The sequence below is a fragment of the Tilletiopsis washingtonensis genome (genome assembly GCF_003144115.1).
Source record: "Tilletiopsis washingtonensis strain MCA 4186 unplaced genomic scaffold FA09scaffold_24, whole genome shotgun sequence".
NCBI classification, from domain to species: Eukaryota; Fungi; Basidiomycota; class Exobasidiomycetes; order Entylomatales; genus Tilletiopsis; species Tilletiopsis washingtonensis.
In genome coordinates, this window is record NW_020312021.1 from 200,980 (window position 1) to 223,461 (window position 22,482).

A 22,482-nucleotide genomic window follows, 5' to 3' on the forward strand; every position below is an offset into this window, starting at 1 on the left:
CGCCCGAGGGTTGTCCGGATGCAGAGAGAGAGAGAGAGCGCAAGTAGCAGAGTGCTAGTGCAGGAGCAGCTGGGGACGACGAAGCGGCGAGCCAGCGGGGCTGCCACTGCGGCTGCCGTACAGCTCGCGCGGCGTGCCGGCGGCCGAAGAGGCAGACGAGAGCGGCGGCGTGAGGAGGCCCGCGACCTCGACGTACAGCGCGGGCGTGGCCTTGCGCACGGCGAGCGAGGCGGAGGTGTTGCGAGCGGCGTATGATCTGCAAGTCCGTTCGAAGCGCGCTTGATGAGCCAAGCGCCCGCTGTCTCTGCAAAGGCCCGCTCGGCGCGACTCGCAGAGGGGGGGGGGGGGTCGCGACTGTACTCACTCGAGAATGCTCACAGCGGCATTGGTGCCTCCCGACTGCTCCGAACGCAGCTTCCAGCGCAGAGCTCGCTCGCGGAACGCCTTGTTCTCAACGAGGAGACGCAGCATGGAGCCGCTGAGCTCCGCCGCGACGAGACGAGGAGCGCACTGGGAGCCGAGGGCGATGCCGGCGTGCACGCCGTAGGCCATGATGTCATGCCTTTTCGTCTCGAGTGTCAGCGCATGCTTGCCGCAAGTGGGAGATGCGAGCAAGAGGAGCCCCTCCCCCACACACACAAAACTCACGTCTCGCCCCATTGAGACACGATCAACTGCGGCATGCCGTACGCCACCGCCTCGTTGAAGCTGTTGCCGCCGCCGTGGTGCATGGCCACGCGCACCGCCGGATGCGCCAGCACGTTCTCGACGGAGGGGATCCAGCTCTCGCGGCAGATCCATTGCGGCAGCTCACTCGCGCACGGCACGTTCTGCGTCGTCTTTGGCAGATCGGGCACCTTGATGAGCGCGCGCAGCTGCGGACGCTGCGCCCTGACGGCATGCAGAGCATCGATGAGCGCCTCGTACTCGTGGTGCGTGAAGTAGAAGATGGAGCCCATGTTGATGTAGATGACCTCCTCGGAGGCATCTAGCCACTCGCTCACTGCGTCTGGGCGCTCGAAGCTCGCGACGACACTCTTGGGACCCGTGCCGGGCATGAAGCACGGGCCGACGAAGAAGACCTTCGCGTCGAAGCAGCGCGGCTCGTAGAGATCGAGGCCGGCGACGTTGAACGAGAGGGCCGCTTGCATCTGCGGAACGAGGTGCGGCGCCGGCGTCATGTAGCTGTCGCAGAGAAAGTCGACGGGCGCCAGGCCGAGCACGTCGCGCCGCTGCCGCCGCTTCTCGCGCGCGTAGGCGCTCGTCATGCACCAGTAGACGAAGGAACAGGCAAAGGCGACGTTGCGCCAGATGAGAAAGAGCGCCTGCAGCCAGGAACGAGAGCCGTCGGCGCGGCGCATGCCAGAGTCGGCGCCGCTGAGGCCGATGGGATGCCGCAGAATGTCGACGCTGTCGCCGTGCGGACATTCAGTGAGCCCGCCGCAGTGCTGCTTTGTGCGCCCACTCGTCTCGCAAGCCAACTCACAAAGAGGCCGCAGCACAGCTGGCCGCCGGCGACGTCTGCACATACTCCTTGCCACTGAGGCGCACGCCGTCCATCGCAAACGGCGAGAAGTTGTCGACGATGATCATGTCGGCGTCGACGTGCAGACAGAGGTCGCGCACCTTGAAGACCACACGCGCGTACTCGTCGTGTCCGGCCGCCTCGTCGACGAGCGTGGTGACGTAGGAGAGATACTGCGCCAGCTGTCCGGGCGCATGGCGAATGCTTTTGTGGAAGAGCTCGGGCTTGCCCTTGATCAGCTCCGTCAGATCCTCGAGGGCGCGGCCGGCGCCGACGCCGTGGAAGAAGGCGCGCTCGCTGGCGTGGGCTTGGCGGGCCACGTTGGAGAAGGAAGCGGCGAGCCGGTCGGCACTGGCAAAGTGCACAGAGTGGCCGCGCTCGAGCAGCTCGCGAGTGATGGCGAGCAGCGGGTTGACCTGGCCCGTGGCGGGGTTCGAGACGAAGAGGAAGCGCATGGCGCGCGAGCCTGGAGGAGAGAGGGGGAGACCACGATGCGGGAAGGCGAAGAGCGCGAACGAAGTGCAGCAGAGAGGCGTTTGCGGGACGAGGGGAGAGGATGGAGATGGGTGGAAAGGAGGAGCGCTCGAGGTCGGGCCGTCGGGCAAGGGTGTGCGGCTGCTCTCTGGAGGGGAGCGTGCGCACGCCGACGCTCGAGCGGCCGCCGACGCCGCACTGCGCGCCGGTGCGGCGTCATGCTTTGCGCGACAGCTGCTGCGCCGTGCTGGGATGCCTCGATGCCTGCTATCTCGCGCTGTGGGGCAGGTCGCCGTGCTCGGCACCGGCCGGCGCTGCGGCGAGTCGTGCTCTTTGCGGAAGCAGCGGCAGCGGAAGAGCCGCGCGGCGTGCGCATGGGACGACGGCATGACGCGCCCTCATATCAACACGACGAGCTAGCGTGGTGCCGTGGCACTCAGCGCTGAGTGATGAAGCGTCACTCGCCTCGCGACCTGCCTGCAGCGCTGGCTCGGCGCTCGTCCCGAAGGAGGCATGATTGGCCTCGGGGATGAGGAGCTGCGGGTGCCGCGGCGCAGGCACAGCGGCCGCACGCGCACGAGCCGCGCGCGAGGCGGCGGAAGCACATCGCGCGGCGCGCGCCCATGAGCGCCGGCGCTGCTCCCTTGCCGACCCTGACGCTGCAGCGCTGTGATCGGCCTTTCAGCGTCCGAGCGCTATTTCGGGCGACGCCGATCAATCTCAATCCTCCCACCTCGACTTGGCAGGGCGCCTGCGAGGCCGTCTTGCCCTCCGGTCTCGCCCGCGGCCCACCTCGCGCTGCGCTGCACGGCCCACACGTCGCTGGCTGAGCAGCAGCGCATGTCCAAAGGGCGTCTCGCGGCATGCTGCCGGCAGGCTTAGCACGAGGCGCTGCGGCTTGCCCACTCCGAATGCTATCTGGCGCTCTCGTGAAGCGTGACAGCCGGGGCCGGAGTAACGTGTCCTGAGCGAGAGGGTGCAGGCAGCTTGCGGCGCGCTAGCCTCGGGAAGCGTCCTAAGCGGGCAAGTCTGCCGTCCTGTGCAGGCGACCTGCAGCGCCTCCAAGAGCAGCGTCAGGTTCGCGTCCTTTGCGGTTTCAGCGGGCAGCAGCAGCGAGCAGCGAGCAGCGAGCGAGCCCCTGCCCGCCGGCCGCTGCAGGCTGGCGTCGTTCTAGCGTCACCCTTGGGCTTCTGTTTGTGTCGCGCCGACGTCGGAGAAGACGCCGCACCCTGCGCTGTCGAGCGCCGGCCTTGCGAGAGGGCAGCAAGCTGGCGTTCGCTCACTCTTGCGTTCGGATCCTCGCGGGACGCTGCACAACGCCTCTCGATGGCCACACGCGCTTGCTCAAGCAGACGCAACGACGCTGCAGCACGATGGCGGCAGCGAGCTCGAGCTCGCGCTGGGTGCTGCTGCGTTGAGAGCAGCGCCGGAGAAATTGCTCCCGTCGCTGCAGAGCGCTAGCGCGAGACCAGCTGCAGCGAGGCTCTGGGATCCGCGGAAGATCAAGCTGCTCCTCCTCCTTCTCCTTCTCCTTCTCCTTCTCCTCCTCCTCCTCCTCCCCGCTCATGAGCTCGAGTCCCCTGTGATAAGTGCAAGGGAGCGAGATGAAAACGCGCACGCACGCCCGATGACGGTGCACGGGAGCAGAGCGTGGGTTGCGAGGGCGACGGCGCAGCTGGATCTGGAGTCGTGCATCCGCCCCCATGGCAGCGTAGCACGCCGCCTCTCCTCTCTGCGAAGGCCCACATGATCCAGGGAGGAGGACAAAAGTAGAGGCAGAGGCATCTGCGGCGCAAGTGAGGCTGAGGCCGCAGCTGAGCTGCGTCCACGCAAGAGTCTCCGGGCATCGTAGAGCGTGACGCACTCTACTTCATGAACAGCGTGACTACATCGCCGTCGGCCACCGCATGGTTGATGCCGACCTTCTGTCCTTGCAGGAACTTGCGTTCGATAACGCGTCAGCCCGGTGTGAGGGTAACCAGAGGCAGCGATGGCATGCTCACCTTGCTACTGGCGCCCCACACCACCGCGTACGAGAACTTCTCGACGAGCGACTTGTGAATTTGGTTGCACTGGCCGCCACGCGATCAAGTCAGCGTGCTGAGCCGATATGTGACGAGCAAGCCAGACGCACCACATCCTCAATCGTCCCGCCTCGCCGCACGATGACCGGGTCATTCAGATCCGGGTGCTCGCCGCGCTTGCGCGTGTAGACGCGCAGGAGCCGCATTTCCGCCTGTCGGGCAGGGGGGGGGGGCGCTATCAGCGATCGGTGCTCTTTCTCCGCACTCATCTCACGACGCACCCAGATGCGATCGAGCAGGCGATCCAGATTCAACTTCTGCTCGCACGAGACGACGATGGAATGTGGTCGTCGCGCCAGCTTGTCCATCTCCTCGAGCGAAATCGAGTCGATCTTGTTGTACACGTACAGACAGGGCGTGTACTTGCGTGTGCCGAGCACCACATCGATGAACTGGTCGACTGTGATGTCTTCGCGGAGGAGAACGTCGCAGTTCTGCGATGGGGTGGTCAGGCGAGGAGGACAAGGGGGCAGGCAGGGCGTGACTCACGTGCATCTTGTAGCCCGCAAGAATGGTGCGGATCATCTTCTCGTCGATCTTGGTGAGTGTGAGGCCCATGGCCTTGGAGATGACAATGCCGCCGCCATTCTTGCGCTTCAGCACCACTAAGAGCGCAGCATCAGCACTGGACACGCCCGTGTCTGCCGCAAGAGACTGACCATCAGGCGGCGACTTGTTCAGCCGAATGCCCACATCGTCCAGCTCCTTCTCCAACAGCGGTCGTTGTTGCTCTGACTTTGTCGCATCCAGCATGATCTTATCATGCGTAGCATCCTGTCAGTCGCCACGTTCGTCCCAGCCGCAGACCGGCCGGGGCCAGAGCTTGCACGCTCGCGCCTCGAACGCCGACTCACCAAGATGAGATCCGCCGTCTTTGCCACGCTAACCACCTGTCTACCTCTGCCTCTTCCCTGCGATGCCCCCTCAATGATACCCGGCAAGTCCAACAGCTGAATCTCTGCGCCCTCATACTCGAGCACACCAGGGATGGCTGTGAGCGTCGTGTACTCGTACGCGGCCGTGGCGCTCTCGGTGCGCGTGACGGTGTTGAGCAATGTGCTCTTGCCCACCGAGGGGAAGCCGATGAGTGCCACGCGCGCACTGCCGCGCTTCTGCACGTCGAAGCCTTCGCCGGGCCCGCGCGACTTGGTGTCGGGCTCGAGCAGCTGCACGCGCAGCTTGGCCAGCTTGGCTCGTAGCTGCGAGGCGCAGGCGGTCAGCAAAGCCGGACGAGGCCCTGGCGGCGCAGGAGATGCGCACTTGGCCGACGTGGTACTCGGTCGCCTTGTTCTTCTGCGTCCTCTGTAATGCCGCACACCCATGTCAGCCGTGCCAGGAGCACCGCGAGTCTGCTTCGGCAGCACAGACGCACGGCCATCTCCTCCTCGATCTCCTTGATCTTCTCTGCCGCGCCCATGATGCCGAATGTGCGGTGGTGCGAGACTGGTGAGTGTGCTGTGTGCGGCGGTGCGTGGCGCTGCGGCGGTGGAGGATGGAGGTGGGAGCGGGGCAAGGTGGAGCAGCGCATCTCCCTCGACTTTGGGTCCGGTCACGTGTCACGGCACGGCGGCGGCGCGGCTTCCCCGGCGCCGCTGCGCACAGACGCCCGACATGCCGCGTCGCGCGCGCTGGCCGCGCCAGAAGCATGCCTCCCGCCCCTCACCCGCCCGTCCCGTCCGCCGCCGCTGCTCATCCACCATGCGCACGCCCCTCTCCCTCGCCGTGCTGCTGGCCTTCGTCGCGCTGCTCGCCGGCAGCGTCGATGCCGCCCGGCGGCCCTCTCGCCATGCCGGCGCCTCCAGTGCCGCCTCCAGCGCCGCGCCCCTCCTCGCCCGCGCCGCTGCCGCGTCCGACGGCATCCTCACCCTCGCCTCGCCCGCCGAGTTCACACAGCTCCTGCAGCCGCCGCGCAGCCACGCTACCGCACTGCTGCTCACCGCCGTCGACTCGGGCGTGCCGTGTGCGCCGTGCCACACCTTTGTGCCGCACTGGAAGGCCGTCGCCAACAGCTGGCGCAAGAAGGGCGCCACGAACAAGGACAAGCTCGTGTTTGCCAGCATTGAGTTCAAGGATGGCAGAGAGGTGTTTCAGCAGGTGAGCTGCGAGCAGCGAGCGGGCAAGGCGGGCAAATGCGAGGTGTACACGAAGGCACGCACATGTGTGCGACAGCGCGAAGCCACACCTTTGCGCCTTGTATCCCGGCCGATGAAGCGGGGAGGGGCAGAGCCTGTGCTGCTCTACGTGCAGGGCAGAGGAAAGTGGCGCGGGCCGATGGACGGGAAAGGGTCCACGGCAGCTTCGGACCCTGGCCCTTCATTGCTAGGCGTTAGTCCGGAGCTCCTGCTAGCGATCTGCGTCACAGGCCGCTGGCAGAACGAGGCAGCGGCACGGCTTGATAGGTTGCATCCGCTGCATTGCTGTCTGCATGGCAGCGAATGGCGCGGAGGCTGGCATCTGACGATGCTGTGCTGTCCGAGCGGCACACTGGGTTGCCGACTCGCAGCCAATGCGGGGCTTGCGGCACCATGACTGACACACTCAACCTTGGCCACAGTTGCAACTCACATACGCACCCGTGCTGCTGTACTTTCCCGCGGCGTCGGACAACAAGGCTGAGCCGGCCAAGTACGACTTCAACCGACAGGGCTTCGAGGGCTCGTCAGTGGCCGACTTCCTCTCCGCGCAGCTCGGGTACAAGTTCCCCTATTCCGCTCCGTTCCCCTGGGGTGCCGTCCTGACTTTCAGCGGTGCCTGTCTCGTCATGGCCGGCGGACTGCTCTTCGTTCTGCCGAAGTTGCTCGCCGCCTCTTCCCTCTCGGTGCTCGCTGCGTCGGGCGCCAAGTTTGTCTGCATGGCCATCAGTCTCGGCACCATCATCATCATGTGCGCCGGACACATGTGGAACAACATCCGTGCGCCGCCGTACATGCAGATCGGCACCGGTGGCCGGCCAGAGTACTTTGCTCAAGGCTTCCAGAACCAGTACGGCGCAGAGACGCACATCATCGCTGCCTTCTGTACGTGGCCCCTCAGCGCGAGCTCCCTTCCTCGCAGTAGCTGACGCTGGATGGCCGCAGATGCACTGCTCGCCTTCTCCGTCGTCTCGCTCATTGTCTTTGTGCCTGCACAGCGCGATGCGGTGCGGCAGCGGGCAGGCGTGTACATCTGGAGCGCCATCCTGCTCGGCACGTTCAGCATGGTGCTGGCGGTGTTCCGCATCAAGAAGTGAGTAGAGCGAGCTGCCTGTGAGACGAAGTGGCGCTGACTGTTTGCCTTCACGTCGTGCCACCAGCCCGTCGTATCCATTCGTGAGTGCCCCACTCGCCGTCGCGTTCAAGCACTGTGCTGAGAAGCGACTCTCTGCAGCGCATCTTCTTCTAGTCGGCCTCAGCTCTCGCTTGGCGCATGCAAGCGTAGGCGCTCCAATGCACGGCGCCGAGACCAGAGCCGCTGGAAATAGAATGGTCAACGTCAGCCGCGCGATGAAGCGCCTCCGATGTGCTTTCAGCTCAAGTGCCCCTCTCGAGGGACCCGCTTGGTTCCGAGGTGTGGTATTAACATGCGCAGCGTGCTATAGACGAGTGACGGCGGTACAGGGGGAATGCTGAGCGGCGCATGGATGAGGGGATGCAAGATAGCGGTGCGGCAATGTGCGAAAGCTGGGTCAGGTCAAGAAGCTCAAGGGGGAAGAGGGTGGGCAGCAAACGACGAGCAAGAGGCAGGACGGCGTGCTACTGCTGCATCGCATCGACGTTCTCGTCCCAGATGTGCGCGGCGAGGTTCGGCAGCGGCGGCGCCGCCTCAAAGTCGAGGCCGAACGGATACACGCCCTGTCCATCGGGGCGCTGCGGCTGCCCTTGCGCCGTCGCCTGGCCCTGCGCTTGCTGCTGTTGCGGGGCGCTCGGCTGGGCGCGCAGAGGCATCTGGACGTGCGTCTGCTGCTCGTACAGCGTCTGCACCTGCTGCAGCTGCTGCATGCGGTCGTCGTCGTCGTCAGCCGGAATGACGCCGTCGAGGTAGAGCAGGTCGGCAAGCGCACTCTCGGGGATGAGGCCGGCGCGCACGTGCATCAGCATCTCGGCGGAGCGGCGCGCCTTGATGCTCTTCTCGCCGGCGCGCTCCAGCGCCAGAATGAGCGCGGCGAGCGCAGCAGCCAGACCTGGGTCTTCCGGCGCGCCGGTGCGGCGGGCACGGTCCATCTCCTTGGCGACCATGCGGCCGGCGACGCTCCAGACGACAAAGATGTGCGGAAAGAGCAGGCCAAAGTCGTAGCTACCAGCGAGCAGCTCGTGCACGGCCGTGAGAATCTGCTGCGTAGCAAAGCGCACGCGCTGCTCCGACTGCCCGGCCGCGTCGGTGGAGCTGAGGAAGTGCTCGTGCAGGTAGATCGATGCCAGGTGCATGTTGCCATGCGCCACGAGCCGGTCCGAGGAGAAGTCGGCCGTGAAGCGCGTCGGCGGGAAGCTGGCCATAAAGTCGGCGATGTTGGCGTCGAGCTTGCGCATGGCCGTCGGCCGCCGTCCCGGGTTGCTCGCGACATGGTGCCGCACGCAAAACGTCAGCACGCGCTTGATGAGGATGCTCGACTTGATGTGCAGCGTAAAGTCGTCGATGTGACCCGTCTTGAAGAGGTCCGGCGACGCCAGGTGCTGCTTCGTCAGCGGCGGGTCGAGGCCGGCCTGGAAGTCAGCCACGGCAACAGGCAGCTCGCACTGCACGGCGGCGTCGGAGAGGATCGTCTCGTAGAAGCGCGGCAGGCCCGAGTTGATCTGGTCGGTAATGTAGATCCACCACATCGTCTGGCGCCGCTCGTGCTCCTCGGGCGCGCTTGCCGGCTCGCCAAAGATGCCCGTGTCGGCAGTCGCGTCGTGCCTGCTCGAGAGCTTGTCCAGGCCTGCGGCACTGGCTGCACGCGCCAGGAACGCATTGCTGAAGAAGGCCTCGGTGAAGCGCAGGTCGGCCCAGAGCACATTGGTGATGAGCAGCACGGCGTGCACCCAGTCCAGCGCGCCCTTGTACTCGTTGAGCAGGCCGCGCTCGACCTTGTTGCGCGCCTTGGTGAGGTGCCACTCCTTGAAGCTCGTGTTGCGCGGACTGGCATTGTCGGGCCGCGAGCGCGCGTCGGCGAGGAACGGCACGTTGAACTCGGCGTCGGGGCGGTGAAGGTCATGCGCCTCGACGCCGTCGAAGAAGGGCGAGAGCGGCGCTGCGGCTGCCAGGATCGCATGCACGAGAGACTCGTGCGGCCGGTGCGGGTGCCGCGGCGGCAGCGACAGGCTGGCCATGAAAGAGCGCTTGTAGAGCATGGAGCCGAGCGGATGACGCGCGAAGAAGGTGCGGCACAGTGCGTGCACCACGTCTGGCGGCGGCAGGTCGGGCGACCAGCCGGGAAAGAGCAGCTCGAGCAGCGGATCAGGCTCGGCAACTGTCGGTGCCGGCTCGCCCTTGCTGCCGCCGGCAATCGAGACGCCATTTGAGCCGTCGCCCTCGTCGTCGAAGCTGAACTCCTCGCGTGTGGCAGACACGGCGGGCGCCACTGATGGACCCGAGTCGCGCGAGCCAGCGCGCTCAATCGTGGCGGAGCCAGCAGCCGAGACGGCACTCAGCGGCGACGCTGCGTGCGGTGCGGAGGGGATGGTCTGCGCCAGCACGGGCCGCATCTGGTAGCGCGTGCGCAGACGCTCCTCGCGGCCGCTGCTGGGCGAAAGCATGCTGTAGATCGGCACGGCGCCGGCTGCCTCGCGCTGCTCGCCGCGCTCGTGCGAGCGCTGGTAGCGCGCAGACGGCAGCGTCGGCGAGGCGGCGCGCGATTGGAGCACGCTGTCCCGTCCATCGCGGCTCTCGGCGCGGGCCTGCGCCAGCAAGCCCTCGAGATGGACCACGCGGGCCTGCAGCGCTGCGACGCGCGGGTTGGCATCGACGGGAAAGGGGGCATCGAGCGCCGGCCGCGGTGCCGTCTGCTGCCAGGCGGGATGATGCATCGGCGCAGAGGGCCCTGGGCGTGGCATCGGCATCGCATGCTGCGGTGCTGCGACTGGCTGCATCGCCACAGGCGGCAGCGGCTGCGGCCCTGGGCCGCCTCGCGCTGTGGACGACTCGCTGTCGCGGCGCAGCTCACTGCCGCCGCTGCCGTTGCGTGCACGCCGCTCGCCCTCCTCGCCGACGGTGTCGCGGCGCCGCTTGCGTCGTTCCTTGCGCGCTACGGCTTCCGGGTCAGCATCACCGCTGGCGCCTGCCGCAGGCGCATCGTCGTAGTGGCATGGGCCATCAGGCACCGGTGCCGGGTGGTTTGAGGCGGCGGCAGCGGCCTTGGAGCGCGCGCATGTGGAGCACACCGGGCGCACGGCATCGCAACGCAGCTGCAGGGAGCGCATGAGCACGGCAGGCAGCACGGAGCACAGCGGGACCACGCACCTTGCGCTTGCGGCACGAGAGGCACGCCTGGTTGCGGCGCAGCGGCGTCGCGCCGTCGCCTTCGTCCTCGTCCTTGAGCGGCACGCCGGGCTGCGAGAGCTGGCGGCCCTCGTGCGACCACGCGGCGTGCTGCGGCTGCGGCTGTGGCTGCGGCTGCGGCTGCATGGGATAGTAGCCCTGCTGTACTTCGTCGGGATGACGCGGCGCCCACTGCTGCGCGTGCGGCGCCGGCGACGAGTGCGGCGGCGGCAGGCTGGGCGTGGCGCTGCCCGAAGGCGTCCCGCTGGCGTAGTAGCCGCCGCCTAGCTGCGGCGAGGCATGTGCATGGCCGCCGGTGGGAGCGTAGCCGCCGAGCTGCGGCAGGTGTGGAGCGTGGTGCGGCGCATGCTGCTGCTGGTGCGGGTGCTGGTGCGGCGGCCCGGCGCCGCCGTCCCATGCGCCGTGCGCGGGATGCGGGTGGTGGTGCGGCGGCTGCATGGCGCGCCGGGGCCGGGTGGAGCGCAGACACCTATGCGCGCACACGCGAAGCAGCGAGAGGGACGCAGATGTGCGGCGTGCAAGGACGGAGGATGTGGGGAAGAAGAAGGCCGCGCCTCGGAGCCGGGAGCAACCAGCAGGAGATGGCGCTGCCGATCCGCTGCCGCCGCCGCGCCGAGCCGGCGCACCCCGCAACGCGACGCGGGGCGCTGCGCTGCAGGCCGCAGACGCTAACGATGAGGTTCCCCACGTCCGCCTTCTCCGATGTCTCCTTCGGCCGCAGCAGGTGCCTCCGCAAGCGCTCGGAATGCTACGTACGCTACTCGACTTGCCTCGCTCAGCGGCTCGTGCCGAAGGCCGATGCGGGAAGGGAGCGCAGCGTTGCACGGGCATGCCATGGCCGTCTCGTGCTGCACGAGCGTGACACGTGCCGCGCCATCGCTGCAGGGCTGTTCCTGCTTTCCCCGCGACGCTGGCAAGGCCGAGTCTCGGCTTCTGTGCTAGCGTCTCTTCCGACAGACACAGCTGCACAGATGCCGCAGAGAAGCCCTGCAGTCCAGCTGTGCTGCGGCTTGCGCACCAGCCGACGACACCCAGCCAGCGCCGGCAACGACGGCACGGACTGGCAAGGCTGCCGGCGGAAGGGGCCAGAGGCGGCGGCTCTGAGATCGACAGCCTCGTCAGCTCTTGAGCCCGTTTGCCGTCGAGTCGGCAGCCCACACTTCCGACGTCCGCAGAGTCCTTCTTTACGCTCCGTCGCTTGCACGATGGCCCTTGCAAGAGACTTGCGGCTGCGCCTTGGCGCCGCGCTCGGCTGCTCCCGACTTGCAGATCTTCGCTCATGCGTTGCGCTCCCGCAGTCGCGCCATCCCTCGAGCACAGCAGCAGGACGACTATGTCCCGCTGCAAGTGCGCAGGCACCGGGCTGCACAAGCAGGGATGCTGCGCAGCGCTGAAGGTGCGAAGACCGACGTCGCACTGGACCCACGCCGTCTCGCAAAGCCGGCCCGCTTGCCGTCGTCCCGGTGCGGCGGAAGCATTTCGCGCGGCAGCGTCTGCGCGCAGAGCCTCCGTCCGCTGTCAGCCGCTCGCGGCGCTGTCCCAGTCGTGCTTGCTGGCCGCCTTTGCGTGTACCTGGTAGCCCCAGCAGCGCTCGGCATGATGGATGCATCGCAGGTGTAGAGAGGCGAGTGGCAGGTCCGAGCCGGCGCACGGATCCGAGTCGAGAGCTTTCGGCAGCGCTGTGTCTTGCTCCCGCTCCGCTGCAATAGAATGGAGCCGGCAGGCCCACGGCGACGAGCTTGTGTCCGAGCCCACGCGCCAGCTCGTGCTCTCCCGTCGTCCTCGACGGGCTGCGATCTTACGCCGTCTCAAGGATGGAGCAGCGGGCAGGTCGGAGTTTGGCACGTGGCCAATCTTGATAGCCAGCCGCCCTGCTCCCACGCAACGTTGGGAGCCCGATGCCGCCGCGCCTTTGGCTGCCTTGCGCTTCTGTTGAGATGACGTTGCGTCTCTCGGCAATCTGTGCGCTGACGCTGTGACAGCACGCAGCGCTCAGGTGCAGCGACATCGGCACGGAGCCGCGCGGACCGGGATGCCGAGGCTGCTGCGCTTGCTCGGCATCGTAGAGAGCCGCACAACTTGAGAGGTGCCGCGCCGTGGCGCCGGAGGCAGCGCTGCCGGCCGCATCGGCAAAAGCGCCGCGGCGCTCGGCGCCAGCCTCGCTGCTTGCCTCCTTTCCGCGCCGCAAGAGTGCAGCGAGACGCAGCTCTGAGCACGAGGCACTGAGCCAAACTTCCGCGGCAGAGCAGGAGGGAAGGAAGCGGCTCGGCGCCACCAGCGGCCGAGCGGCGGCAGGATGCAGCAGCCGCGCCAGCACGCCGGCTGCCGCGCCGCGAACGTGCGTGTGGTGCTCTGCGCCGGAGATGCGACGTCGCGAGCGTCACGCCGCGTCCGCTTGCGACGAGGTGCGGCGTCGGGCGTGCCTGCCTCTGCCGGCCATCTCAATCGGCAGCGGAACAGGCAGATGCTCCGCATGATGCATGAGGGCAGGCCGGAGGGGGCGCATGCGGCCGAAGGAGAGAGCGATTGCAGCGGCAGACGGCAGCGCTCCCATGCGGTACCGTGCCGTCGGCACGGGCGCCGGCGCACCGAGCGCCGCTCTGCCGCTCTGCCGCTGTCAGCCGCCCACCTCCGCGCTGCATCTGCGGCGCCGCGATCTGCGTCGCAGGGGAGCAGCGCCGGCAGCGGCGCAACGGGGCTCCGTGTGCTCGCAGCAGATGCAGCGACGCAGGCAGTCCGGCACGGGTCAAAGGCAGAGAGAGCGCTGCACTCGTGAACACTCTCTGATTGCGCTCGGAGCCTCTGCCTGCGGCTGTTTGCGCCGAAGTGTGCTGGCGCGCCAGGCAAGAATAGAGTGGGAGCCAAGTCGAGGCGAGGAGCCGTGTCCGCCCGCCGCTGCGGCGTCACTGCGCCGGCATGATGCCGACGCTGCACCCCAGGACTCGCGGCCGGCACTCTACTCAGACGCTGCGGTCCCGGCGTCAGGTACAGGGCGCTGCGAGCGTCAGAGTGAGGGTGCAGGGGCAGCCAGACAGAGCTCGCCGCAGCGGGAGCAGCACCAGAGCAAGGCCGCTGCGCCGGCATCCACACGACACGGAGGCGGAGGCTGCGCCGCATCCGCCCGAGCCGCCGCTGGGCCGTACATAAGGCCTGCTGCCTCCGTCGCAGCTCTCATCAGCCCCCTCATCCTCTCAAGTGCTCCTCCGACTCACTCTGTCCCCCAGGCCCGCAAGGCAGACGGACTCCACCACCCGCTCCTCTACTCCCATCCACGGACCACGATGCATCTCTCTACCCTCCTCCCGCTCCTTCTCCTGCCGCTGGCCTCCGCCATGCCGGTGTACCAGGCCTCCGGCTCGCACCCCGTGCAGCGCCGCGCGCCCGCCGGCCGCCAGTACCCCGCCATCAACCAGACGCCGCCGAGCAGCATGACGCCCGCCTCCTGGACGGCCGCGTACGAGGCCGCCAAGGCGCGCGGCGCCATTCCCGGCTACCCCGTCGCGGCGCCCGGCGGCACGGGGCAGTACCCGCAGGGCACCAACGTCGGCCAGGTCTGCTCCTGGACAGCGACCAAGTGCTTCGGCCACGACGACATCTACGAGGCGCCCGCCAACGAGTGGGCCGTCTCGTTCGACGACGGACCGACGCAGCAGAGCGAGGGCCTGTACCGCTTCCTCGCCAGCCAGAACCAGACGTCCACCTCGTTCATGTGAGCATCGGCCATGAGTTTTTCCCTTGCAGCACATCTGACGCATCGCTGCAGGATCGGCTCGCAGGTGCTGGATTTCCCCAACGCGCTGCAGGTCGCCAAGCAGAGCAACATCCAGATGGCGCTGCACACTTGGTCGCACACGCCGCTGTGCGGCCTCACCGACGAGCAGATCGTCGCCGAGCTCGGCTGGAACATGCAGGTGCGTCGCTGCCCTGCTGCTTGCCTTCACGTCACACCATACTCATATTCTCCACCAGATCGTCATGGACGAGACGGGTCTGCTGCCCGCGCTCTACCGTCCGCCGCAGGGCGACGTCGACGACCGCGTCCGCGCCATCGCCCGCGAGGTCTTCGGCCTGCGCGCCGTCATGTGGGGTGAGTGCAAGCGCAGCATGCATCGTGTAGCGCCTTCGCTGACCTGTCGCGCCAGCCTACGACAGCAACGACTGGTGCCTCAACGGCCAGGGCGGATCGGCATGCCCCGGCCAGGTGCCCGGGCAGGACAAGCAGAGCGTCGTCGACTACATCTATCAGACGATCTACAAGAAGGACCGCAGCCAGGGCGTCATCATCCTCGAGCACGAGCTCACCACGGACTCGGTCGGCATCTTCGAGTCGTACTACCCCACGCTCAAGACGGCCGGCTGGCAGCCGCACTGCATCGCCGAGCTCTCCAACGTCGACGAGGACTGGTACAGCAACGCGGACAACAACAACGCCGAGGCCGACGCACGCACCGACGTGCTGCCCGTGCCGGAGAGCAGCACGACGTCGAGCAGCGCCACGAGCACCGGTGCCGCCAGCTCGGGCGCTGCGTCCAGCGCTGGCTCGTCGACGAGCTCCGCCTCGCACTCGTCGAGCAGCAGTGCCCGCGCAAGCTCTACGTCCAGCAGCAGCATCGCGCGTGCCTCGGCCTTGACTGGCGCATCGAACGGCAGCGCCGGCCTCGCCAAGTCGCTGCGCTCTGCCGCACTGCTCCTCGGTGCCGGTGCCGTCTGCCTGCTCCTCTGATCGTCGCCCGGACCCGCCTTCCACATCGTCACCACACAGACCTCTGCTCCGGCCAGCTCGCTTCATCTTCTACCCCGCATACACTGCCGCCCTTAGACATCATACCAGGCCCCGCTCACCCACACACCCGCTCGCCAGCAATCACGATGCAGCTTGAGCCACCTGTTGCCTGTGCCTGAGCGAGATGGCGGTGAGGAGAGGGACGAGCTCCGTGCCGCGAGCGTGGGAGCGGCATCGCGTGCTTACGTCCGCACGTGGCGCGCGCAGCCTGAGCACGCCCCGCCTCCACCTCACGCCACTCCTTCCCCTACCACCACCACCGCTCGCCCACCCTGTCCCTGCGTCTCTCACCCACGCAGGTCCTCCTTCTCGCCCTCACGCTTATGCTCGCACGTCTCTTTGCCTCGCTCCGCTCTTCCGCACCCAGCGCTCCGCTGCTCCCGCCTACCCAGCCCACCACCTCGTTCGCACAGCAGGCGCGCAGCATGGCCTCGTCGGCGTCCGACAAGCCGCAGTTCGGCACGTTTGCCAACGGCTGCTTCTGGGGCACCGAGCAGTGAGTGGTGTGAGCGCGCGGTGGCTTGTGCCATGCTGACGCACCTCACAGCATCTTCGTGAGCCGCCCTCCACGCCCGCGCACAAAGACCGCCACACTGACGCCTCGCACAGCGCGAGCACTACGCCGGCGGCAAGGGTCTGCTCGACGCCAAGGTCGGCTTCATCGGCGGCAAGGAGTCGTCGAAGAACCCCTCGTACGAGGAGGTGTGCACGGGTCGCACAGGCCACGCCGAGGCGGCGCAGGTCAAGTTCGACCCGAGCAAGGTGTCCTACGCCGAGCTCGTCGAGTTCTTCTACCGCACCCACGACCCCACCCAGCTCAACGCCCAGGGCAACGACCGCGGCACGCAGTACCGTAGCGCCATCTTTGCCCACGACGCAGAGCAGCTCGAGACCGCAAAGAAGGTCACGGCCGAGGTGCAGGAGAAGCACTTTACGCCCAAGGGCAAGAAGATCGTGACGCAGATCGAGCAGCGCGAGGCGGGCGACTTCTTTGAGGCAGACTCGTACCACCAGGAGTACCTGTACAAGGTGAGCAGGCCGTGCTGCCGCGATGAAGTTGCCCTTGCTGACTTCGTGTTCCGCGCAGCACCCGAGTGAGCATCTCAGGGTGTCGTGGCTCGGGGCAACGCTGACCTCCACCTGCAGACGGCTACCAGTGCGCCAACCACCGGCTTTGTGAGTTCGCGCAGGCAGGGCGCGGCAGACCAATGCCCGATGCTAGTCCTCTGAGCCACTCTGACACTCCATGTCTTGCTTTGCAGGGTGGTGATCTGCCCCCACTCGTCTCTGCACCTTGACTCCGGACGAATGCATCTCTGCCGCACCCTCAGAGGCGTGACTTGTGATCGCTCCTCTACAGATGACGCTGGTAATCGTATGTATCATTCGCTCGTGGTGGAGACTGGAGGCGAGGGGGAGTCGTTTATGTACAGCTGCGAGCGGAGTGCGGACGGAGACTGGAGGCGGAAGAGGTCTTGAGGAGGCGGGAAAGTCCGGAAGAGAGAGAGGTGGTTCGGCGGAGCCGGGCGTCGATGCGAGCACACCGCTCGTGCGACCCGCAAGCGGGCGCGACGGGCGCTTACTCGCCGCCGCCACCGTCATCGCCGCCGGCATCCATGCCGTCCTGGTAGCCGTCGCCGTAGTCGTTGTCGCCCATGGCGTTGCCGAGCAGCATGCCGCCCATCACTGCGAGGCGGAGGACATCAGCGCCTGAAGACAAGAAGTGAAGGGACAAGGCGCTACTCACAGCCCATACCGGCACCGGCCATGAGCGGCACTGAGGGAGGGAGGGAGCGCAAATCGTCAGCTCACGTTCAGAGGCGACGAACGACGCTACTCACTGCCCATGCCGCCGCCGCCGCCGCCCATGCGCCGTCCGCCACCGCCGCCAAACATGCCGCCGCCGCCCATGCGACTCTGCTGCATCATGGGCTGCTGGCCGTACATCGGCTGGCCATAGCCCATCTGCGGCTGTCCGTAGCCCATCTGCGGCTGGCCATAGCCCATCTGAGGTTGTCCGTAGCCCTGCTGCGGGTAGCCGCCGTCGCCGCGCATGTCACCGCCAGGCGGCGGTGCGTTGGGAGCGGCGTAGGAGGAGGAGGAAGGCTGCGCCGCGCCGGGCTCATCCAGCGGGTGCACCCAGATCGAGCGAGGCGGCGTCTCGCGCGTGTTGACGAAGAAGTTGCGCTTGTAGCTGAGAGGTGGCGAGCGTCAGCGCCGAGCGCGAGGAGCAGGCAGACAGGCGAATGAAGCACGATGCGGCAGCGCAGCCAACTCTCGCCACACATCGCTCTCACGAGTAGCAGCAGCGAGGCTCGTGGCGCCGCCTTGCTCTCGCTGCCACACTCTTGGCGCGCATCATGCCGCGCCACTCACTTGCTGTCCCACTGCTTGACCCAGCCGTCGGGCAGCGGCCGGTCGTCGCCCTCTGCGCCCTTCTCTCCCTTCTCGCCCGTGGGCGCAGCAGATGCGCTGGCCGGCTGGGGCGATGCCGGATATCCGCCACCAGGTGCGCCGCCGGCGTACGGGTTGTGGCCGTAGCCCTGCTGCTGCTGGCCATAGCCGTGCTGCGGGTAGCCCTGCTGTCCGCCGTAGCCCTGCTGCTGGCCCGGGCGGCCGCCGGCGCCGCCGACGGACTGTGCCTTTGCGGCGAGCTTGTCGAGGAAGCCCATGGTGTGTGTGGATGTGTGGATGTGGTGGGCGGAAAGGTGGATGCAAGCTCGTGGCAAGGCGAGGATGCGGGGCGCAAGGCGCAGCAAGACGTGGCCCGACGCAGCGCGCGCACGCCGCGAGTCTTGGCATGGATGCTCGCCCGTGCGCGCTCTTGCTCCTCTGCTGCCGGCGCCGCGCCGAGCGGTCGGGCTGTGCCACGCTTCACGCTCCGCCGCGAGGACGTCATCGGGGCGCGGGCACGCGCGGCAGCAGCCGTGCTCACATGGTGCCCTCAGCCGCACGCTGTGCAGCAAGCAGCCCTGTCCACGCGGCCGCTGAGCAGGCTCATGTGCGTGGAACGCAGTCCGGCGAGATGCCAGGCAAACACGACTGTCCCAGAGGGGACAAGCCGGCGCTCGGTCGGAGCGGGAGCGGTGCCTTTGTTACGCACCGTTGATGTACGCAAATGCGGCCGCCTCAGCGAATTCGAGGGCCGCATAGTGTAGTGGCCAACACGCTCACTTTGGGTCAAGCAATGCTGCGCCACATGTGAGAGGTCCCGAGTTCGAACCCCGGTGTAGCCCGCCTTTTTGCTCGGGCTGCCGCAGCCTTTTGCACCCCATCTTACCCCCCACCGGGATCCTTTTGCGGCCCCCCTTGAGGGCTGAGATGCTGTGATTTATTGTGCGGAATGCGAAGGCGGCGTTGCTCCGTGCTGCTCGCGTAGCGGCTCCGGGCCCACCACGCGCCGCGCGTCATGTGGGCCCTCCTGATGTACACGCGCCGCATGCTTTCGCCGAGCTTCACCTCCAAGCCAAACCTCTAGCGTCTGTCACACTCGAGCGTGGTGCGAACGATGGTGGTATTGCGGCGCGTGCGGCGCGCGAATGTGTGGGCGGCGCGGTGTGGGCGCGCGCCAGTCTAGGGTTGATGCTGAGAAGGGGGCGGGGGCAGTACTGTCCGCGGAGCAGGTGACAGTGACAGGAGCAGAGCGGCGTGAGAGAGCACGAGAGCAGGGTGGGCCGAGGAGAGAGTGCTTATGCTGTGACGGTCGGCGACGAGGCCGGCGCCTGAGCGGAAGGTCCGACTGTCGACGGCGCACTGGCTGACGGTGCAGCACTGGCGCCGCTCGCAGACGGCCGCGGCGGCCTCGAGTGCGCAGCATTCTCGTCCGGCCCGAGCAGCTTCTCGATCGCTGCGAGGTGCTTCGCATAGCGACGCATGCTTGCGAGGTGCGGGCGCACGGCGGCAACGAGACGTGCGCGCTGCTCGGGCTCGGCCGTCTCGAGGGCGCGCTGCAGCACGTAGTTGGCAAACTGATCGCGCATCATGAGTACCGCGGCGGGCATCGGCGCGACGATGTTCGTCGACGCCGGAGCCGTATGCGCATCCGGGACGACCAGCATCTCCTCGATGAGCTCGTGCCGCTGCGCCGGCGATGCCCTGCGGAAGATCTCCTCGACGACGTTGCTGGCGAACTTGTGCCGCGAGAGCGCGAGCAGCTGGCCCTTGGCCGACTCGATCACTGCGTCGCGGTCGGCGGGCGCGCCGCGCTGCAGCGTCCACTGGATCACGTAGTTGCCGTACTGGTCCTGCATGAGCTGCTGCGTGTGCTGCTGCAGCTCGAGCATCAGCGGTCGTGCCTGGCTCTCGGCGCAGTGCTCAAAGATGCGCTGCAGCACGCGGCACGAGTAGCAGTGCGCCGCCAGCTGCGGGACGTGGCCGCGGAACGCCGCCGGCACAAAGTCAATCTGCGCGGCGTCGGGGATGCGCTCCAGGATCTTCTGCACGACGTGGTTGGCGTTCTGGTCCTTGACGCACTGCAGCACGTGCTCGCGCAGCTCGTCGGCCAGCGCCAGCTGCTCCTCGGGCAGCGCGTGGTCGAGCGCCTTTTGCACGACGCGGCAGCCATACGTGCCGAGCGAGAGCTCGAGGACGTGGCCCGACATCTCCTTGACGAGCGTGGAACGCTGCGCCACGGTGCCGTGCTCAAGGAGCTTCTGGATCACGTAGTTGCCAAAGACGTCGCTCATCAGCGTGCGCGCCGCCGGCAGCAGCTCGTCGAAGACGGCGTCGCGCTCCTCGCGCGTCGCCACATCCAGACGCTCTTGCGTGAAGCGCGAGCCGTGCTGGTCGCCGCTGAACTCGACGACGGCGCCGCGGATGTCCTTGAGCTCGAAGCGGCGGCCCTTGGACGCCTTGGAACGGAACTCCTCGAGCAGCGCAGAGCGTGCCGGCGTTGCGGCGCCAGACGCACTGCCCGAGATGGAGCCGGAGACCGACGGCGACGACGAGTGCCGCCCGCCCTGGTAGAAGCCGTTGCCCGAGGAAGGCGCGCGGTACTGCTGTGGATACGACATCGACGAGTGCGAGTGGTGCGACGCCGACGAGGGCGTGCGTGAATGCATCGAGCCCGGCGGGCCGTACGGCAGAAAGGGCATCGAGCCGTCTGGCGCGGCGGGGAAGCCCATGCCGAGCGGTGCACCCTGTGGCACAGGCATGCCTGCATTTGGGTACGCGAGTCCGCCGCTGGGCAGCATCATGCCACCGGGACCCGTGGGCACTCGACGGTGGCCACCGCCTGAACGATTCGGCGTGCCAGCATAGCCACCTCGCAGAGGCATCTGGCCCACACGCGGCGAGGCAGCAACCGAGTAAGGCCTGCCTCCGTCGCCGCCGCCGTACGGGCCACCCGCGCCGTCACGCATGTGCTGCTGCTGCCGCTGTGGAAGAGTCAGCATTTGCGACAACGACGCGCTGCCAAGGCGAACTCACGTTGCCGTCGTCCATGGGCATCTGCGAGACGAGCGGACTTGGCGGCGGGTGGTACCCGTGCGACGGGCCGGCCTGTGCCGGGTACCACGCGCCCATGTTGGGGTTGAGGCCCATCTGGCCCATGTGCGCCGGCGCCTGCTGTGGATAGTGCAGCGGCTGCAGCGGCTGCGCGTACGTGTACGGCGATGCCAGCGGCGGCTGGCCTTGTGCCGCGCCGGGCTGGTACGCATACATGAGCATCTGCTCCTGCTGGCGTGCGTAGTGCTGGCCGGCGCCGTCGGAGCCCGGAGCAAAGTGCGGCCGCGCCTGCTGCGGCACATGCTGCGGCGTCGGCGGTGCCATGGGCGCATACGGGTCCGGCGTCGTGCGGTAGCTCTCGAACGCGGCAAGGTCCATCTGGCTGTGCGGGTACGTGGCATACACGCTGCTCTCCGGGCTGCTGCCGCTGCCGTTGGCGCTCATTGCCGAGCCGGAGCCGGAGCTGGCGGCGAGGAAGGGCGCTGTCTGGAGCAGGTCAGGCCGCTGCGCTTGCGGTGCGACCGAGACGTGCGGCGTGCTGTCGTCGAGTGACGCATCGTCCGAGCCCGGTGCTGCATCGGCAGTGGAGGCCGCGTCGGCACTCTGCTGCGTGCGGAGGTGCTGCGCGGGATCGAGCGTCGTTGACCGCAGCGGCTTGCGTGGATTCCGGCCGGCAGACGTGCTTCGAGCACCGCCAGAGTCCGGCAGTGCTGCCGTCGCAGGCTGCTCCATCGTACCGATGCGCACGCCCTGGGACGCACTTGTTGCAGAGAGGAGCCCATGGGCAGCTGCTTCCGCTGCGCGTGCTCGAGCCTAAGCAGGAAGGTCAGCCATGTGCAGGGCGGGAAATGCCGTACGCTGACTCACACCATCGTCGTCGTGACCATCACGCACCCAGCCGGGCAGCATCGTCGTCGCCCGAGCTGGCGCAGCGCCGCGGCTGCTCGGCACAGGCGCATCCTCGTCTGGCCACGCCTCGTCCTCCTCGGGCTCGTCCACCAGTGCCGGAGCGGGCTGGCTCATCGTCTGCGTCCGCCGAGGTGCACGTCCGGCGCCAGCGCTGACGGCGGGCGTCGCGCCTTCACTCGCCTCGGCCAGCGCGGCGCCCGCCGACGTGCCGCTGGAGCTGAGGCTGCGTGCCGTCGAGGGCCGCGCGGCGGCGCTGCTGCTCGACTCGGCGAGGCTGAGCGCGCCGAGGGCACGCTGAGCCTGCTCGTGCGGCGCATCGCCATCGGACGACGCCGAGCGAGGCATGCTTGTGGCGGTGCTGCTCGCGCCCTGGCCGGCGGCGTGCTCGCGAGACATGCGGGCAGGGGGCGCTGGTGGACGGCAGGAGCGCGAGCGCGCGTGGAGGGATGGGCCCTCGCAGTCGAGCCGCGAATCAAGTGCCTGACGCTGAAAGCCGGCGAGAAGGAGTGGTCGAGACGACTGAGTGTGAGAGCAGGAGCGAGGCGAGCGTCGAGCAGGTGAGAGTGCGGCGAGAAGGAGGCGCAGCAAGCTCGCGGATCAGCGCGGCGCGAGTTTCACGGCGCGGCGGCTCGGCACGGCGCGGCCGTGCAGGCACGCCGCCAGTCACCCGCGAGGCGCACATGCGGCGCCGCGGCGAGCGCACGCGCCATCCATGGCGATACGCAGCCGCCGCACCCTGTCGGGATGCCGCCGTGCCCGTGCCGCTTTGGCCCGCCGCCGTGAGCTTGGCTGGGCGCCGGGCTCGCCGC

General features: G+C 67.8%; 10 protein-coding genes and 1 non-coding gene across 11 annotated transcripts; 5 read left to right on the plus strand and 6 right to left on the minus strand.

Moving 5' to 3' along the window:
• Positions 1-360: 360 nt before the first annotated feature.
• Positions 361-1,980, minus strand: FA09DRAFT_301984 (UDP-Glycosyltransferase/glycogen phosphorylase; the record flags this gene model as incomplete). Its single annotated transcript, XM_025740388.1, has 3 exons — positions 361-562; positions 649-1,410; positions 1,487-1,980. 3 exons carry the CDS (start codon positions 1,978-1,980, stop codon positions 361-363), a joined length of 1,458 nt encoding a protein of 485 aa, XP_025595450.1.
• Positions 1,981-3,053: 1,073 nt separating this feature from the next.
• FA09DRAFT_152764 (hypothetical protein) lies at positions 3,054-3,907 on the minus strand. Its single transcript, XM_025739201.1, has 2 exons — positions 3,864-3,907; positions 3,054-3,801 (listed from the first exon to the last, which is right to left on the minus strand). Exon 2 carries the CDS (start codon positions 3,702-3,704, stop codon positions 3,279-3,281), a length of 426 nt encoding a protein of 141 aa, XP_025595451.1. The 5' UTR covers positions 3,705-3,801; positions 3,864-3,907; the 3' UTR covers positions 3,054-3,278.
• FA09DRAFT_341381 (P-loop containing nucleoside triphosphate hydrolase protein) lies at positions 3,865-5,500 on the minus strand (the record flags this gene model as incomplete). The annotated part of the gene is made up of 9 exons (XM_025744442.1): positions 3,865-3,939; positions 4,003-4,071; positions 4,134-4,235; positions 4,305-4,517; positions 4,573-4,688; positions 4,743-4,857; positions 4,938-5,282; positions 5,344-5,385; positions 5,456-5,500. The coding sequence occupies 9 exons, from the start codon at positions 5,498-5,500 to the stop codon at positions 3,865-3,867; spliced, it is 1,122 nt and encodes a 373-aa protein (XP_025595452.1).
• A 245-nt stretch (positions 5,501-5,745) lies between these two features.
• FA09DRAFT_332346 (hypothetical protein) lies at positions 5,746-7,620 on the plus strand. Its single transcript, XM_025743418.1, has 5 exons — positions 5,746-6,177; positions 6,638-7,100; positions 7,161-7,308; positions 7,376-7,391; positions 7,450-7,620. Exons 1-5 carry the CDS (start codon positions 5,782-5,784, stop codon positions 7,462-7,464), a joined length of 1,038 nt encoding a protein of 345 aa, XP_025595453.1. The 5' UTR covers positions 5,746-5,781; the 3' UTR covers positions 7,465-7,620.
• Positions 7,621-7,639: 19 nt separating this feature from the next.
• FA09DRAFT_152823 (hypothetical protein) lies at positions 7,640-10,694 on the minus strand. Its single transcript, XM_025739202.1, has one exon. It carries the CDS (start codon positions 10,455-10,457, stop codon positions 7,815-7,817), a length of 2,643 nt encoding a protein of 880 aa, XP_025595454.1. The 5' UTR covers positions 10,458-10,694; the 3' UTR covers positions 7,640-7,814.
• A 533-nt stretch (positions 10,695-11,227) lies between these two features.
• On the plus strand, positions 11,228-11,491 carry FA09DRAFT_332347 (hypothetical protein). Its single transcript, XM_025743419.1, has one exon. The coding sequence runs from the start codon at positions 11,239-11,241 to the stop codon at positions 11,476-11,478; it is 240 nt and encodes a 79-aa protein (XP_025595455.1). The 5' UTR covers positions 11,228-11,238; the 3' UTR covers positions 11,479-11,491.
• A 2,434-nt stretch (positions 11,492-13,925) lies between these two features.
• Positions 13,926-14,920, plus strand: FA09DRAFT_286443 (glycoside hydrolase/deacetylase; the record flags this gene model as incomplete). The annotated part of the gene is made up of 4 exons (XM_025739903.1): positions 13,926-14,245; positions 14,300-14,447; positions 14,506-14,623; positions 14,679-14,920. Coding segments are annotated over 4 exons (828 nt in total), but the record flags the coding sequence as incomplete, so codon positions are not given.
• Positions 14,921-15,366: 446 nt separating this feature from the next.
• FA09DRAFT_152881 (PMSR-domain-containing protein) lies at positions 15,367-17,011 on the plus strand. The gene is made up of 6 exons (XM_025739203.1): positions 15,367-15,449; positions 15,527-15,815; positions 15,867-15,873; positions 15,929-16,348; positions 16,407-16,413; positions 16,466-17,011. Exons 2-6 carry the CDS (start codon positions 15,643-15,645, stop codon positions 16,615-16,617), a joined length of 759 nt encoding a protein of 252 aa, XP_025595457.1. The 5' UTR covers positions 15,367-15,449; positions 15,527-15,642; the 3' UTR covers positions 16,618-17,011.
• Positions 16,680-17,995, minus strand: FA09DRAFT_344406 (hypothetical protein). The gene is made up of 4 exons (XM_025744649.1): positions 17,696-17,995; positions 17,161-17,513; positions 17,067-17,096; positions 16,680-17,005 (listed from the first exon to the last, which is right to left on the minus strand). The coding sequence occupies exons 1-4, from the start codon at positions 17,989-17,991 to the stop codon at positions 16,899-16,901; spliced, it is 786 nt and encodes a 261-aa protein (XP_025595458.1). The 5' UTR covers positions 17,992-17,995; the 3' UTR covers positions 16,680-16,898.
• A 467-nt stretch (positions 17,996-18,462) lies between these two features.
• Positions 18,463-18,555, plus strand: FA09DRAFT_t47. Its single transcript has one exon. It is a non-coding gene; the product is annotated as a tRNA-Pro (tRNA).
• A 210-nt stretch (positions 18,556-18,765) lies between these two features.
• On the minus strand, positions 18,766-22,244 carry FA09DRAFT_312568 (ARM repeat-containing protein). The gene is made up of 3 exons (XM_025740696.1): positions 21,632-22,244; positions 20,747-21,577; positions 18,766-20,694 (listed from the first exon to the last, which is right to left on the minus strand). Exons 1-3 carry the CDS (start codon positions 22,067-22,069, stop codon positions 19,009-19,011), a joined length of 2,955 nt encoding a protein of 984 aa, XP_025595459.1. The 5' UTR covers positions 22,070-22,244; the 3' UTR covers positions 18,766-19,008.
• Positions 22,245-22,482: the final 238 nt, after the last annotated feature.